The 16,839-nt window shown below is 46.1% G+C and overlaps 1 protein-coding gene across 3 annotated transcripts in view; it reads left to right on the top strand.

Moving 5' to 3' along the window:
- The first annotated feature begins 5,584 nt into the window (after positions 1-5,584).
- LOC106606013 (sorting nexin-27) overlaps positions 5,585-16,839 on the top strand; it is a 197,512-nt gene continuing 186,257 nt past the window's right edge. For all 3 annotated transcript variants that reach the window (XM_045718909.2, XM_045718907.2, XM_045718908.2), the window contains exons 1-5: positions 5,585-6,038; positions 10,304-10,535; positions 10,889-11,081; positions 15,325-15,392; positions 15,684-15,788. In XM_045718909.2, the coding sequence (XP_045574865.2) occupies positions 5,713-6,038; positions 10,304-10,535; positions 10,889-11,081; positions 15,325-15,392; positions 15,684-15,788 (924 nt within the window). In that variant the 5' untranslated portion in view covers positions 5,585-5,712. The remainder of the gene's footprint in view (positions 6,039-10,303; positions 10,536-10,888; positions 11,082-15,324; positions 15,393-15,683; positions 15,789-16,839) is intronic.

Raw genomic sequence — 16,839 nt, 5'->3', positions numbered from 1 at the left:
AGGCATAGTGTAGAATAAGGGGTAGCTAGAGGGATGGTTGGCCATGGAATAAACATAAAATGGGGTTTTATGGATTCAGCACACAAGCTCTAACAGGATAACTGATACATCCTAACAGGACTTTGTCAGGTAAAGACTGACTCAAAACTAAAACGTACTGACAGTGACTCCTCTGTTTCACCACGCTCACCACCAGGTCCGCATTGCACCAAACGGCGGGCGTCACAAACACCAGGGGACTTCAACTTCAATTGCTCCACGCTACCCCATAAATCACTCCTTTTGATGGTGCCCTGTTCCTAAGAGTAAAGAAAGAAACAGATCTTGACCCAAGTTGCATCACACGGGGCGCCCGCTCCCCCTGGTCAGAAGAGACACAAACAAATATCACAAGTCCACTACAGGTTACCTTCACTGATTCAACTGCACCCAACTCCTTTCCCACCCACCCTGAAACAACAAATGTCACTCCGACTGGACCAGATTCTTCTTGATCATGACCATCGATGCCATACTCAGGCTCAGAGCTCTTCACCACACCTTCCACCTCATTTAACTCGCCCTCATTCACTTCCATTTCACCTCCAGTACTCGGTCTGGCACACGGCTCACTCTGTTTGCACTTGACACCACTCTCCTCCAGGTATCACTCTGTTTGCACTTGACACCAATCTTCAACACCCCATGTCCATTTTTATCACCATCATCCTCAAATTCAATCCAACCTCTGCTTTCCTAATTTTCTTCAACCTCTTCTTCCTCTTTTTCTTCCCTCCATTATTCCACCTTTGTGTCCAAAACATGTGAATACCAATTAATGTAAAACCCACAATAGCAAAGAGGACTAAATAAGATTACATAACCTTGCGTACTAGCTATACATACTAATGATCTGCTGTCCAGAGCGCAAGAGCAATCAATGTTTTCCCGCAGTAAATTAAATTGAAAGGAAGTCACGCTTCTTGCTTAGCAAGTACCACTTCCTCCCGATTCGGCCCATACCTGGAGCGAACTCGAGACCTCTGCCTTGCTAGCACACATGACTGCCCTCCTGAAGCGTCTTACCAGTCAGCGCCACGATAAAAGCTAGCTATTCACTGGCGAAAGTGGGGACACCTCAAGCTGAGGTGTAAGTTTCACACATCCCCATGTGCTACATAAGCTCACTGTTGACTCAAGATATACTAATCAGTCAGTCTCTGAAACTTCTCAAAAAGCCTGCCCAAAATAATACATCTAGCTAGGGTAGCTACAAGTCAAGTCGGCTACTTGAAGTAGACTACTCAACCACAGACACAAACAAGCATTATCAAGAATTCTTAGCTTCACCATCTAAATTAGTTAGCTAGTTATAACTAGCGAGCTAGACTGTTGGTTTATAAAAGTCAAAGAAAGCTTAATTTGTTTTTAGCAATTTCTCATGCATTTAAGTGGCTAGACAAAAAGACCACTAATGTAGCCATGTAGCCATCTAGCCAGGCTAATGTTGCTAACTAGCTAGCTAAACGTGAGCTAGCTAGATAACAGGTATTGTGTAAATTTTAAAAACTTGCCCAAGACAGTTCACAGAATTGTCAATTTAAACACATTTATTAATTACTGAATTTAGCTAACATTAGATAGTTAATCCAGAGATTCTTACCTTTGCCTCGTTTCGGCAGTCTAGTCCAGATCATCATGGCCCTGGTGGGTGATGCTAAGCTTGAGACAGGCATTTGTAGTTCTGTATGATAGCCACAATAGCAGCTAATTAGCAATTCATTTTTGGGGGGGGGGGGGGGGGGGGGGTAAATACAGGCAATTATATTTATAAAAGTCACCTTGTTCGAGAGAGATTTACACAGTTATCAAAATGTCCCTCCCAGGGTAAGCCTACACGAAACACAGCCCTTATTTGAAGTGTTTCTAAAATCCCCTATGAGAATAATGTATGGTAAAAAAAAAACTATTCGAACCATTTCTGTGTTTGACCGCTAGGTTTTATGGGTATTATGACTCATACGATGGTACTCTATCGCCACATTCACATGCTAGTCGGAACTAGGAAATGTTGAAATTTCCAACTTGCTGATTCGGTCAACGCGGCAAGTGTATAACTACAACCATTTAGCAAGTCGGAAATGTCAGAATTTCCTAGTTCCGACAAGGACATGAAAGCGGCATATGCAACACACTTTGGAAGGCGTGACCCTATGGTGTCAATATCATGCCAAATGTATTCGTGAACTCACAGCATACATTTTGTATTTATGTATCATGATCTGTACAAATAAGTACCAATCCACAAATGTAAATCACTTTCCACAAATGTAAATCCCCAATCCACAAACGTAAATGACTTAACACAAATGTAAATCACTTAACACAAATGTAAATCACTTTCCACAAATCTAAATCATCCACAAATGCAGTTTACTATTCACAAACAAACAAACAAAAGTTCCCACGCGTATAAAAAAAGTTCTCACACGTAGAAAGAGATTTGTAGTCGTACAAAAAAAGTTCTCAAGCATAAAAGGTGATTTGTAGTCATAGAAAAAAGTTATCACACGTAGAAAGCGATGTGTAGTCGTAGAAAAAAGGTTTGTACCCATAGAAAACGATTTCTATAAATCGCTGGCAGCCTCTCGTTTGGCCATGTTGATGCCTGCCTTTCAAGGCTGCAGAAATTATAGTATGGTAACCATAATATGTTAACCATATGTGTAGCCATAGTATGTCCAACGTAAATAATCGAAACCCTAGCCCTAGATTTAAAAATACAAATAAAAACGTGTTTGTTTGTGGATAGCAATTTACATTTGTGGAAAGTGATTTACATTTGTGGAAAGTGATTTACATTTGTGGAAAGTGATTTACATTTGTGGATTGGTGATTTTGTTGCAACCCCTATTAATAGTCTGTTCAACCTCTCTTTTGTATCGTCTGAGACTGCTAAAGATTGGAAAGTGGTTGCAGTCATTCCCCTCTTCAAAGGGGGAGACACTCTAGACCCAAACTGTTACAGACCTATATCCATCCTGCCCTGCCTTTCTAAAGTCTTCGCAAGCCAAGTGAACAAACAGATCACCGACCATTTTGAATCCCACCGTACCTTCTCCACTATGCAATCTGGTTTTCGAGCTGATCACGGGTGTACCTCAGCCACGCTCAAGGTCCTAAACGATATCATAACCGCCATCGATAAAAGACAGTACTGTGCAGCCGTCTTCATCGACCTGGCCAAGGCTTTCGACTCTGTCAATCACCGTAATCTTATTGGCAGACTCAACAGCCTTGGTTTCTCTAATGACTGCCTCGCCTGGTTCACTAACTACTTCTCTGATAGAGTTCAGTGTGTCAAATCAGAGGGCCTGTTGTCCGAACCTCTGGCAGTCTCTATGGGGGTGCAACAGGGTTCAATTCTCAGGCCGACTCTTTTCTATGTATATATCAATGATGTCGCTCTTGCTGCGGGTGATTCTTTGATCCACCTCTACACAGACGACACCACTCTATACATCTGGTCCTTCTTTGGACATTGTGTTAACAAACCTCCAACCGAGCTTCAACGCCATGCAACAATCCTCCAACTGCTCTTAAATGAAAGTAAAACAAAATGCATGCTCTTCAACCGATCGCTACCCGCACCCGCCCACCCGACTAGCATCACTACTCTGGACGGTTCTGACTTAGAATATGTGGACAACTATAAATTCCTAGGTGTCTGGCTAGACTGTAAACTCTCCTTCCTGACTCACATTAAGCATCTCCAATCCAAAGTTAAATCTAGAATTGGCTTCCTATTTCGCAACAAAGCCTCCTTCACTCATGCTGCCAAACATACCCTCGTAAAACTGACCATCCGACCGATCCTTGACTTCGGCGATGTCATTTACAAAATAGCCTCCAACACTCTACTCAGCGAATTTGATGCAGTCGATCACAGTGTCATCCGTTTTGTCACCAAAGTCCCATATACTACCCACCACCGCGACCTGTATGCTCTCGTTGGCTGGTCCTCGCTACATATTTGTCGCCAAACCCACTGGCTCCAGGTCATCTATAAGTCTTTGCTAGGTAAAGCTCCGCCTTATCTCAGCTCACTGGTCACCATAGCAACTCCCGCCCATAGCAGTGCTCCAGCAGGTATATTTCATTGGTCATCCCCAAAGCCAACACCTTCTTTGGAAACCTTTCCTTCCAGTTCTCTGCTGCCAATGATTGGAACGAATTGCAAAAATTACTAAAGTTGGAGACTTATATCTCCCTCACTAACTTTAAGCATCAGCTGTCAGAGCATCTTACTGATCGCTGCAGCTGTACACAGCCTGTCTGTAAATAGCCCATCCAACCAACTACCTACCTCATCCCCATATTTGTTTTTCTGCTTTTTTTGCACACCAGTATTTCTACTTGCACATCCTCATCTGCACATATATCACTCCAGTGTAAATTGCTAAATTGTAATTACTTCGCCACTATTGGCCTATTTATTGCCTTACCTCCTTACTTCATTTTCACACACTGTATACAGATTTTTCTATTGTGTTATTGACTGTACATTTGTTTATCCCATGTGAAACTCTGTGTTGTTTTTGTCACACTGCTTTGCTTTATCTTGGTCAGGTTGCAGTTGTAAATGAGAACTTGTTCTCAACTGGCCACCTGGTTAAATAAAGGTGAAATATTTGTTATTTTTTTAAATGTACATTTGTGGATTGGTGATTTACATTTGTGGATTACTACTCATTTGTACAGATCATGATACACAAATACAAAATGCATGCTGTGAGTTCACAATACTTATGGCATGATATTGATCCCATACATATCCTTCACATTTATTGGTGCTATCACACTGGCCAGCTAATTCAACTATTTGGGTGATGAACGGGTGTACACCACAGTAGTGTTGCATATATAGAGTAATCTAGGGCTAGGGTTTCAATTATTTACGTTGGACATACTATGGTTACACATATGGTTAACATATTACGGTTACCATACTATAATTTCTGCAGCATTGAAAGGCAGGCATCAACATGACCGAATGAGAGGCTGCCATCGATATATAGAACTCGCTTATTATGGGTACAAACCTTTTTTTCTACGACAACAAATCGCTTTCTACGTGTGAGAACTTTTTTCTACGACTACAAATCGCTTCTACGCGTGAGAACTTTTAGTCTTCATGGCGGTCATTTTACTGAAGACCCTGGGAAATTACCTGCATATCTGCAGGTATAAAACAAATTCTAATGCAATATATCGATTTACAAATACAAATCAAAACGTGTTTGTTTGTGGATAGTGAATTGTCTTTGGGATAGCAATTTACATTTGTGGAAAGTGATTTACATGTGTGGATTGATGATTTAAATCTTTGGAAAGGGATTTACATTTGTGGATTGGTACTTATTTGTACAGCTCATGACACACGAATACAAAATGCATGCTGTGAGTTCACAATACATTTGGCATGATATTGATCCCATAGTGACTATCGACTTGAGAAAATGTATCCACTCAAACGCGCCCAGTATCTTGATGTTGCGGTTGCGCAGTAGAGACCCACTCTAACCAGAGGGGCAGGTTCCAGGGAGGGCAGTCTCGAGTCAAATCGGTTTTCGTTGACTTGCTCGCTCCTCCTCTGTCCATCGTTTCTAGCAAGCTAGCTAGAAAACTTGGAGAGCTACCTTGAAGTGTGGGACTCAAACAGGCTGACGGAAAATGACAGACGTCGAGGGAGAGGGAATTAATTCGGTGGCACCTCCGTTAGTTCAGCCATCCTCTCGTAACGGCTCCGGTGTCAGCCCAACGCAGGGCACCGGCAGTTGCCAAACGGTGACTACCGTTACTTCAGGCCCGCGACTGGTGCGGATAGTCAAGTCTGACTCGGGATATGGCTTCAATGTCCGGGGACAGGTTAGCGAAGGAGGACAACTACGGAGCATCAACGGGGAATTGTATGCCCCGCTACAGCATGTCAGTGCTGTTTTACCGGGAGGTGCAGCGGACAGAGCCGGTATCTCGAAAGGGGACCGGATTCTGGAAGTGTAAGTAAGAGTTAGCTTGCTATCTGGTAGCTGCTAACTACATGCGTAAGCTAACTCAATGGTAGATATTTGGTCAAGGCAGGGCAAAACAAACAGACCACAGCAAAGCTAAAAAGGACGGTAATTGTCATGTCAGCTCCTGTGCACTGCAGTTGGTTCGTGAAACAAACGTTTTCTGCTGTCCCAAATGTAAGCTCGCTAGCTAACGTTAACTCCATAATTCACAAGCTGTTGTCCTCAGCTCAGTACAACGCCATAAACTATCATAGCTAGCAACGTTAAATTATATGTTTCACTTGACCTGGAGACTAGGCTAACAAAGCCTTGCTAACTCATGCATCAGTCTGTGCTTGTACCAGTCTTACCGGGAGTGTACAGGGCAGAAGAGCCGGTTCATCCCAATGAAAAGACGGTCTGTGTGAGAGCATGTGATCATTACGAATTCCAGTCACACTGACTCTGAACTTGGATACAAGCTAACTATGTTAACACCAGCACACACACTGGTTCCTTCCTTCCCTACACATCACGTTACCAGAAAAACAGCATCTGTCATTCTTATTAACAACTGAACCAGATGATGGACAAAAGGCCATTCAATACGTGCACATTCATAGTCAGCTACTATTTTACCTACTTGCCTTGATGATGATAATAGGTATTTTAATAATGTGCTCAAATGCTTTACATCTAGTCTCAGTTAAATTGGGACTTAACATTTCCTAACTGTAATAGATCAACAATAGCCATAGTATGCCATCTCTGTGTCTGAATGCGGATGCTGCAATGCATAGAGAGTGCAGTGTGTCTGTCTGGTCTTTGCTACAGGTTTAGTATGCACAGGGGTAGCTAGCTTGGTGATGTTAGGTTCTGTTGCCATGGCAAGCAGCATACAGCTCAGCATCAGTACGTGTGTGTGTGTGTGTGTGTGTGAGGGGAAGAAAAAGTGAGTGAGTGGGGGGGGGGTTCTGGATACGGGATACATAGGGTTCATCTGATTGGATGTACTCTCAGTAATTCTCTGTTTTGATTTGTTGGCTCACTGTTTGCTGCTTTATGATTGGGTGCTCTGCAGTAGCCTGGCAGTTTGTTGACTCCATTATTGGTGTGTGTGTGTGTGTGTGTGTGTGTGTGTGTGTGTGTGTGTGTGTGTGTGTGTGTGTGTGTGTGTCTTGAGCAACACAAGTATCTATGCCAGGGAGAGACACCTGCCCATGTTCTCCATATGCTCACACACAGCAGTCCCTCAGTGTTAGCTGCAGTGCTTGTGGAGCATCTCCACAGCAGTCCCTCAGTGTTAGCTGCAGTGCTTGTGGTTCATCTCCACAACAGTCCCTCAGTGTTAGCTGCAGTGCTTGTGGAGCATCTCCACAACAGTCCCTCAGTGTTAGCTGCAGTGCTTGTGGAGCATCTCCACAACAGTCCCTCAGTGTTAGCTGCAGTGCTTGTGGAGCATCTCCACAGCAGTCCCTCAGTGTTAGCTGCAGTGCTTGTGGAGCATCTCCACAACAGTCCCTCAGTGTTAGCTGCAGTGCTTGTGGAGCATCTCCACAACAGTCCCTCAGTGTTAGCTGCAGTGCTTGTGGAGCATCTCCACAACAGTCCCTCAGTGTTAGCTGCAGTGCTTGTGGAGCATCTCCACAACAGTCCCTCAGTGTTAGCTGCAGTGCTTGTGGAGCATCTCCACAACAGTCCCTCAGTGTTAGCTGCAGTGCTTGTGGAGCATCTCCACAGCAGTCCCTCAGTGTTAGCTGCAGTGCTTGTGGAGCATCTCCACAACAGTCCCTCAGTGTTAGCTGCAGTGCTTGTGGAGCATCTCCACAGCAGTCCCTCAGTGTTAGCTGCAGTGCTTGTGGAGCATCTCCACAACAGTCCTTCAGTGTTAGCTGCAGTGCTTGTGGAACATCTCCACAACAGTCCCTCAGTGTTAGCTGCAGTGCTTGTGGAGCATCTCCACAGCAGTCCCTCAGTGTTAGCTGCAGTGCTTGTGGAGCATCTCCACAACAGTCCCTCAGTGTTAGCTGCAGTGCTTGTGGAGCATCTCCACAGCAGTCCCTCAGTGTTAGCTGCAGTGCTTGTGGAGCATCTCCACAACAGTCCTTCAGTGTTAGCTGCAGTGCTTGTGGAACATCTCCACAACAGTCCCTCAGTGTTAGCTGCAGTGCTTGTGGAGCATCTCCACAGCAGTCCCTCAGTGTTAGCTGCAGTGCTTGTGGAGCATCTCCACTGCTCTCCACAATCCACACTCCTCAGCAACACAGTCCCAGAGAACACACAGTCCCAGAGAACACACAGTCCCAGAGAACACACAGTCCCAGAGAACACACACACACACACACACACACACACACACACACACAGACAGTCCCAGAGAACACACACACAGTCCCAGAGAACACACACACATATATAGTCCCAGAGAATGAACACATCACACACACATATAGTCCCAGAGAATGAACACATCACACACACATATAGTCCCAGAGAATGAACACATCACACACACATATAGTCCCAGAGAACGAACACACACACACACACACACACACACAGTCCCAGAGAACACACACACACACACATATATAGTCCCAGAGAACGAACACACACACACATATAGTCCCAGAGAACGAACACACACACACACACACACACACACACACACACACACACACACACACACACACACACACACACAGTCCCAGAGAACACACACACACACACACACACATATATAGTCCCAGAGAACGAACACACACACACATATAGTCCCAGAGAACGAACACACACAGAGTCCCTATATGACCCACAGTTGTTCCTGAATCCTAACCAGACTAGACTGGAGAAAGACTTGTGTTTTTGTCTGTCTGTCTTTCTGTGTGTGTTTGTCTCTGTCTGGTCTGTCTCTGTGTGTGTCTCTCTGTGTGTGTGTGTGTGTGTGTGTGTGTGTGTGTGTGTGTGTGTGTGTGTGTGGTATGACTACCTCAGCAGCTTTCAGTTAAACATTAGCCAGCCTGGAGAGTAGTAATTTAAGGAAATGAGTCTGGGTGTTTTGACACATGTAAGGGATACATGCAGGGATCAACATGTTTGGATGCATAACACACACAGGCCTACAGATGACAGAATGGACCTACTGTGTTCTCTACCCACACACACTGTCAGTTTCCTTGATGAAACATTGGAGTGTGTGTATCTGTCATTGTGTGTTATCAGTCTGAGCTGTTTGTTTTATGTCACCAGTCTTCCTCAGTGTTAGCTGCAGTGCTTGTGGAGCATCTCCTCTGCAGGTGGTCTCAGGTGGTCTGTCTGGCAGTGTTGTGTGTTGATGCTGTAACCTTTGGCCTGCGTTCTGTTCCTCTGTCACTGATGTAACAACATGATAGATAGCCTAGTAAACCCAGGCTAAGGGCTACTTTATCATATCTTTTCCTGTGAACTTCTACAGAAATATCACATTGACATCATGTGTCTCCTCAAGGTAGGATTGGTTTCTACTGTGTGAACTGTGAGCCTAACTACAGTTGGTAACTGTAATATTTACTATAGGCTGCTGCAGTGCAGACGTCAGCACTCCTGCTGGCGCGCGCACACACACACACACACACACACACACACACACACACACACACACACACACACACACACACACACACACACACAGTCCCATGCCCTGACACGCTGCCATCTGAGTGGCCCAGTCTCACTCTCTCACTCACTCACTCACTCACTCACTCACTCACTCACTCACTCACTCACTCACTCACTCACTCACTCACACACACGAGTCCCTGCAGAAGTCACAAGTCCAGCTTACTAGCTCATGCTCTGACGCACAGTCATCTGAGTGACGCGACCCCACCGTGACCCCGTTGCCATGGGAGATGTCAGAGTTCCGGCTGAGGTGAACATTAGACTTGCTGACAGCCTTATCATGACTCTACTGACTGACCCTTAATATAGGATGATCACTGTTATACAAGAGGGCTCGTCCATTAACTCCCAGACACGCACAGACTGGCCCTTAATATAGGATGATCACTGTTATACAAGAGGGTTTGTCCACTCACACCAAGACAGACACTGACTAGGCAGCAAGAAACGTCTACAACACAATTCATTTTATTTAGAAAGAACCAATGCTAGTTTCTAATTATGTATGTCTGCTGCTGCTCATTTGCAATAATGACTCAGTATACTCTAGCCCAGTTATGAATGAATATTCTCTCTCTCTCTTCTCTCTTCTCTCTCTCTCTCTCTCTCAGTAATAGTGTGAACGTGGAGGGGGCGACCCATAAGCAGGTGGTGGATCTGATCCGTGTGGGGGAGAGGGAGCTGATGCTGGCCGTGCTGTCTGTACCTCCCCAGGAGGCTGACTGTCTGGACCCCGGAGACGACGGCTCAGCCCAGTCCTGCTACGACTACAGCGACAAACAGGCCGTCCCCATCTCCGTCCCCACATACAAACACGCTGAACTCAACCAGGAGAGGTTTGTGGTGAGTAGATGGGGGGAAGGAGTGGTGTGAACAACCTGTCCTCATCTGTCCCAACATGCAAATACGCTGAACGCAACCAGGGGAGAGAGGGAGAGATAAAATGACTGAGGAAAGATGTACATAACATGTAGGTATTGCCGCAGGTAGCCTAGTGGTTAGAGCGCAGGTTGCTAGATCGAATCCCCAAGCTGACGAGGTAAAAATCTGTCATTCTGCCCCTAAACAAGGCAGTTAACCCACTGTTCCTAGGCCGTCATTGTAAATAAGAATTTGTTCTTAACTGACTTGCCTTGTTAAATAAGGTAAAATAAAAATGCCTAAAGTATATTTCAACTGTGTGTCTCTGTTTGCAGGTGTATAATGTGTACATGGCAGGCAGACAGCTGTGTTCTAAAAGATACAGGGAGTTTGCTATCCTCAACCAGAACCTGAAGAGAGAGTTTGCCAACTACACCTTCCCAAAAATACCTGGCAAATGGCCCTTCTCCCTGTCTGAACAACAACTAGACGCTAGACGCAGGGGACTGGAGGAATACCTGGAGAAAGGTGAGAGGGAGGGAGAAAGAAAGAAAGATTAGGCCAGAGAAATATGGAGCAAAAACCATTTGGAAAGGTGATAGAAAGGGTGGAATGAGAGATGGAGGAGGGATAACTCGAAGAAGGTGGAAGTTGATGCAATAAATGAATGGAGGAAGAAGAAGAAATGTGAAAAGGAAAGGATTGGAGAGGAGGTAGAGATGGTCAGGATTTAAAAAAAAAATGTATTTCACCTTTATTTAACCAGGTAGGCAAGTTGAGAACAAGTTCTCATTTACAATTGCGACCTGGCCAAGATAAAGCAAAGCAGTTCGATACATACAACAACACAGAGTTACACATGGAGTAAAACAAACATACAGTAGAAAAATAAGTCTATATACAATGTGAGCAAATGAGGTGAGATAAGGGAGGTAAAGGCAAAAAAGGCCATGGTGGCAAAGTAAATACAATATAGCAAGTAAAACACTGGAATGGTAGATTTGCAGTGGAAGAAAGTGCAAAGTAGAAATAGAAATAATGGGGTGCAAAGGAGCAAAATAAATACATAAATACAGTAGGGGAAAAGGTAGTTGTATGGGCTAAATTATAGATGTGCTATGTACAGGTGCAGTGATCTGTGAGCTGCTCTGACAGCTGCTGCTTAAAGCTAGTGAGGGAGATAAGTGTTTCCAGTTTCAGAGATGTTTGTAGTTCGTTCCAGTCATTGGCAGCAGAGAACTGGAAGGAGAGACAGCCAAAGGAGGAATTGGCTTTGGGGGTGACCAGAGATATATACCTGCTGGAGCGCGTGCTACAGGTGGGTGCTGCTATGGTGTCGGAGATAAGGGGGGACTTTACCTAGCAGGGTCTTGTAGATGACCTGTAGCCAGTGGGTTTGGCGACGAGTATGAAGCGAGGGCCAGCCAACGAGAGCGTACAGGTCGCAGCGGTGGGTAGTATATGGGGCTTTGGTGACAAAAAGGATGGCACTGTGATAGACTGCATCCAGTTTATTGAGTAGGGTATTGGAGGCTATTTTGTAAATGACATCGCCGAAGTCGAGAATCGGTAGTATGGTCAGTTTTACGAGGGTATGTTTGGCAGCATGAGTGAAGGATGCTTTGTTGCGAAATAGGAAGCCAATTCTAGATTTAACTTTGGATTGGAGATGTTTGATGTGAGTCTGGAAGGAGAGCTTACAGTCTAACCAGACACCTAGAATATGTGGACAACTGCAAATACCTAAGTCAGAACCGTCCAGAGTAGTGATGCTGGACGGGAGGGCAGGTGCAGGCTGCGATCGGTTGAAGAGCATGCATTTAGTTTTACTTTCATTTAAGAGCAGTTGGAGGCCACGGAAGGAGAGTTGTATGGCATTGAAGCTCCTCTGGAGGGTTGTTAACACAGTGTCCAAAGAAGGGCCAGAAGTATACAGAATGGTGTCGTCTGTGTAGAGGTGGATCAGAGACTCACCAGCAGCAAGAGCGACATCATTGATGTATACAGAGAAAAGAGTTGGCCCAAGAATTGAACCCTGTGGCACCCCCATAAAGACTGCCAGAGGTCCGGACAACAGGCCATCCGATTTGACACATTGAACTCTTATCAGAGAGGTAGTTAGTGAACCAGGCGAGGCAATCATTTGAGAAACCAAGGCTATTGAGTCTGCCGATGAGGATGTGGTGATTGACAGAGTCGAAAGCCTTGGCCAGGTCAATGAATACGGCAGCACAGTATTGTTTCTTATCGATGGCGGTTACGATATCGTTTAGGACCTTGAGCGTGGCTGAGGTGCACCCATGACCAGCTCTGAAACCAGATTGCATAGCGGAGAAGGTGCGGTGGGATTCGAAATGGTCGGTAATCTGTTTGTTGACTTGGCTTTCGAAGACCTTAGAAAGGCAGGGTATGATAGATATAGGTCTGTAGCAGTTTGGGTCAAGTGTGTCCTCTCCTTTGAAGAGGGGGATGATAGCAGCTGCTTTCCAATCTTTTGGAATCTCAGACGACACGAGAGATTGAACAGGCTAGTAATAGGGGTTGCAACAATTTCGGCAAATAATTTTTGAAAGAAAGGGTCCAGATTGTCTAGCCTGGCTGATTTGTAGGGGTCCAGATTTTGCAGCTCTTTCAGAAAATCAGCTGACTGAATTTGGGAGAAGGAGGAATGGGGAAGGCTTGGGCGAGTAGCTGTGGGGGGTGCAGTGCTGTTGACTGCTGTAGGGGTAGCCAGGTGGAAAGCATGGCCAGCCGTATAAAAATGTTTCTTGAAATTCTTAATTATAGTGGATTTATCGGAGGTGACAGAGTTTCCTATCCTCAGTGCAGTGGGCAGCTGGGAGGAGGTGTTCTTATTCTCCATGGACTTTACCGTGTCCCAGAACTTTTTTGAGTTTGTGTTGCAGGAAGCAAATTTCTGCTTGAAAAAGCGCCTTGGCTTTTCTAACTGCCTGTGTATATTGGTTTCTAACTTCCCTGAGAAGTTGCATATCACGGGGGCTGTTCAATGCTAATGCAGAACGCCACAGGATGTTTTTGTGTTGGTTAAGGGCAGTCAGGTCTGGAGAGAACCAAGGGCTATATCTGTTCCTGGTTCTAAAGTTGTTGCTTATTTAAGATTGTGAGGAAGGCATTTAAAAAAAAAATAACCAGGCATCCTCTACTGACGGGATGAGGTCAATATCCTTCCAGGATACCCGTGCCAGGTCGATTTAAAAGGCTTGCTCACTGAAATGTTTCAGGGAGCGTTTGACAGTGATGAGTGGAGGTCGTTTGACCGCTGACCCATTACGGATGCAGGCAATGAGGCAGTGATCGCTGAGATCTTGGTTGAAAACAGCAGAGGTGTATTTGGAGGGCAAGTTGGTTACGATGATATCTGACGGTGCCCGTGTTTAGGGCTTTGGGGTTGTACCTGGTAGGTTCATTGATAATTTGTGTGAGATTGAGGGCATCAAGCTTAGATTGTAGGATGGCCGGGGTGTTAAGCATGTCCCAGTTTAGGTCACCTAGCAGCACGAGCTCTGAAGATAGATAGGGGCAATCAGTTCACATATGGTGTCCAGAGCACAACTGGGGGCAGAGGGTGGTCTATAGCAGGCGGCAACGGTGAGAGACATGTTTTTGGAGAGATGGATTTTTAAAAGTAGAAGTTGGATACAGACCTGGATAGTAAGACAGACCTCTGCAGGCTATCTCTGCAGTAGATTGCAACACCGCCCCCTTTGGCCGTTCTATCTTGTCTGAAAATATTGTAGTTAGGGATGAAGATTTTAGAGTTTTTGGTGGACTTCCTAAGCCAGGATTCAGGCACGGCTAGGACATCCGTGTTGGCAGAGTGTGCTAAAGCAGTGAATAAAACAAACTTAGGGAGGAGGCTTCTAATGTTAACATCCATGAAACCAAGGCTATTACGGTTACAGAAGTCATGAAAAGAGAGCGCCTGGGGAGTAGGAGTGGAGCTAGGCACTGCAGGGCCTGGATTCACCTCTACATCACCAGAGGTTCAGAGGAGGAGTAGGATAAGGGTACGGCTAAAAGCTATGAGAATTGGTCGTTTATGACGACCGGAATAGAGAGTAGAAGGAGCAGGTTTCTGGGGGTGATAAAATAGCTTCAAGGTATAATGTACAGACAAAGGTATGGTAGGATGTGAATACAGTGGAGGTAAACCTAGGCATTGAGTGATGATGAGAGATATTGTCTCTAGAAACATCATTGAAACCAGAAGATGTCATAGCATGTGTGGGTGGTGGAACTGAAAGGTTGGATAAGGTATAATGAGCAGGGCTAGAGGCTCTACAGTGAAATAAGCCAATAAACACTAACCAGAAGAGCAATGGACAAGGCATATTGACATTAAGGAGAGGCATGCTTAGCCGAGCCACACCAGGATAACAGGCTACTCATAGAGGAACTCATAGGAGTGTCTTAGAGAGGAGGTAGAGAAGGTCAGGATAACAGGCTACTCATGGAGGAACTCATGGGAGTGTCTTAGAGAGGAGGTAGAGAAGGTCAGGATAACAGGCTACTCATAGAGGAACTCATGGGAGTGTCTTAGAGAGGAGGTAGAGAAGGTCAGGATAACAGGCTACTCATAGAGGAACTCATGGGAGTGTCTTAGAGAGGAGGTAGAGAAGGTCAGGATAACAGGCTACTCATAGAGTCTCATGGGAGTGTCTCCAATGGATCTGCCTTTCTCCGTGTTTCTACTTTCTCTCTCCCCTCCTTTTCACCATCCTCCTGCCCATTCTCCCTTCTCTCTTCACAGTGTGTTCAGTGAGGGTGATTGGGGAGAGTGATGTCATGCAGGAGTTTCTGTCTGATGAGTCTGATGAGGTAAGCGTGTCATTCTGAGTGTTTGCTTATTCCTCTCTCTAAGATGTATTCTTTTTTAGACTCTTTCTCTCTCTTTCTCTGCTGTTCTCTCCTCTCATCCTATCCTCTGGGATGTGTTAGATGGGGCTGGCATCTGTCTTTTTTCTTCTTTTTAGTTTCCTCTCTCCTGCTTTTCCATCTCTGTCTACACTGTGTGTGTCTGTGCATGTCTGGCCTATGAGTGGTCCTGTGACTGCCTTCTCACCCACCTGGCCGTAAGTCATCTCTGCCCCCCCCCCCCAATCTCCGTAGAACTATAACGGCGTATCAGATGTGGAGTTGAGGATAGCCATGCCTGATAAAACCACCGTCACAGTCCGAGTCCGCAAGAACTGTACTACTGACCAGGTCTACCAGGTAACACACCCCTAACCCCTAGTTACACATACAGCCCTCACATATACACCCTCTCACCTAGTCCACCTAGACCATCAGCCCACACCGTCACACCTAGTCCCCAGGACCATCAGGCCCCACCCTCTCACCTAGACCATCAGCCCACACCGTCACACCTAGTCCCCAGGACCATCAGGCCCCACCCTCTCACCTAGACCATCAGCCCACACCGTCACACCGAGTCCCCAGGACCATCAGGCCCCACCCTCTCACCTAGTCCATCAGCCCACACCGTCACACCGAGTCCCCAGGACCATCAGGCCACACCCTCTCACCTAGTCCACCTAGACCATCAGCCCACACCGTCACACCGAGTCCCCAGGACCATCAGGCCACACCCTCTCACCTAGTCCACCTAGACCATCAGGTCACACCGAGTCCCCAGGACCATCAGGCCACACCGTCACACCTAGTCCCCAGGACCATCAGGCCACACCGTCACACCTAGTCCCCAGGACCATCAGCCCACACCGTCACACCGAGTCCACCTAGACCATCAGGTCACACCGAGTCCCCAGGACCATCAGCCCACACCGTCACACCTGGTCCCCAGGACCATCAGGCCACACCGTCACACCTGGTCCCCAGGACCATCAGGCCACACCGTCACACCTGGTCCCCAGGACCATCAGGCCACACCGTCACACCTGGTCCCCAGGACCATCAGGCCATACCGTCACACCTAGTCCATCAGGTCACACCTAGACCATCAGGTCACACCTAGACCATCAGGCCACACCGTCACACCTAGACCATCAGGCCACACCGCCACACCTAGTCCCCTGGAACATCAGGCCACACCTAGTCCCCTGGAACATCAGGCCACACCTAGTCCCCTGGAACATCAGGCCACACCTAGTCCCCTGGAACATCAGGCCACACATTAAACAATTCTAGGCTGGACCATAAATGTACACAGCACTCCTTGTTAATGCACAGGCCTCCTTGTTAATGCACAGGCCTCCTTGTTAATGCACAGGCCTCCTTGTTAATGCACAGGCCTTTCTCACTC

Source organism: Salmo salar, chromosome 05 (assembly GCF_965601325.2).
Source record: "Salmo salar chromosome 05, fSalSal1, whole genome shotgun sequence".
In the NCBI taxonomy this organism is placed as follows: Eukaryota; Metazoa; Chordata; class Actinopteri; order Salmoniformes; family Salmonidae; genus Salmo; species Salmo salar.
The sequence above is the reverse complement of the archived record's forward strand: the minus strand, read 5'-3'. Positions and strand labels throughout refer to the sequence as shown.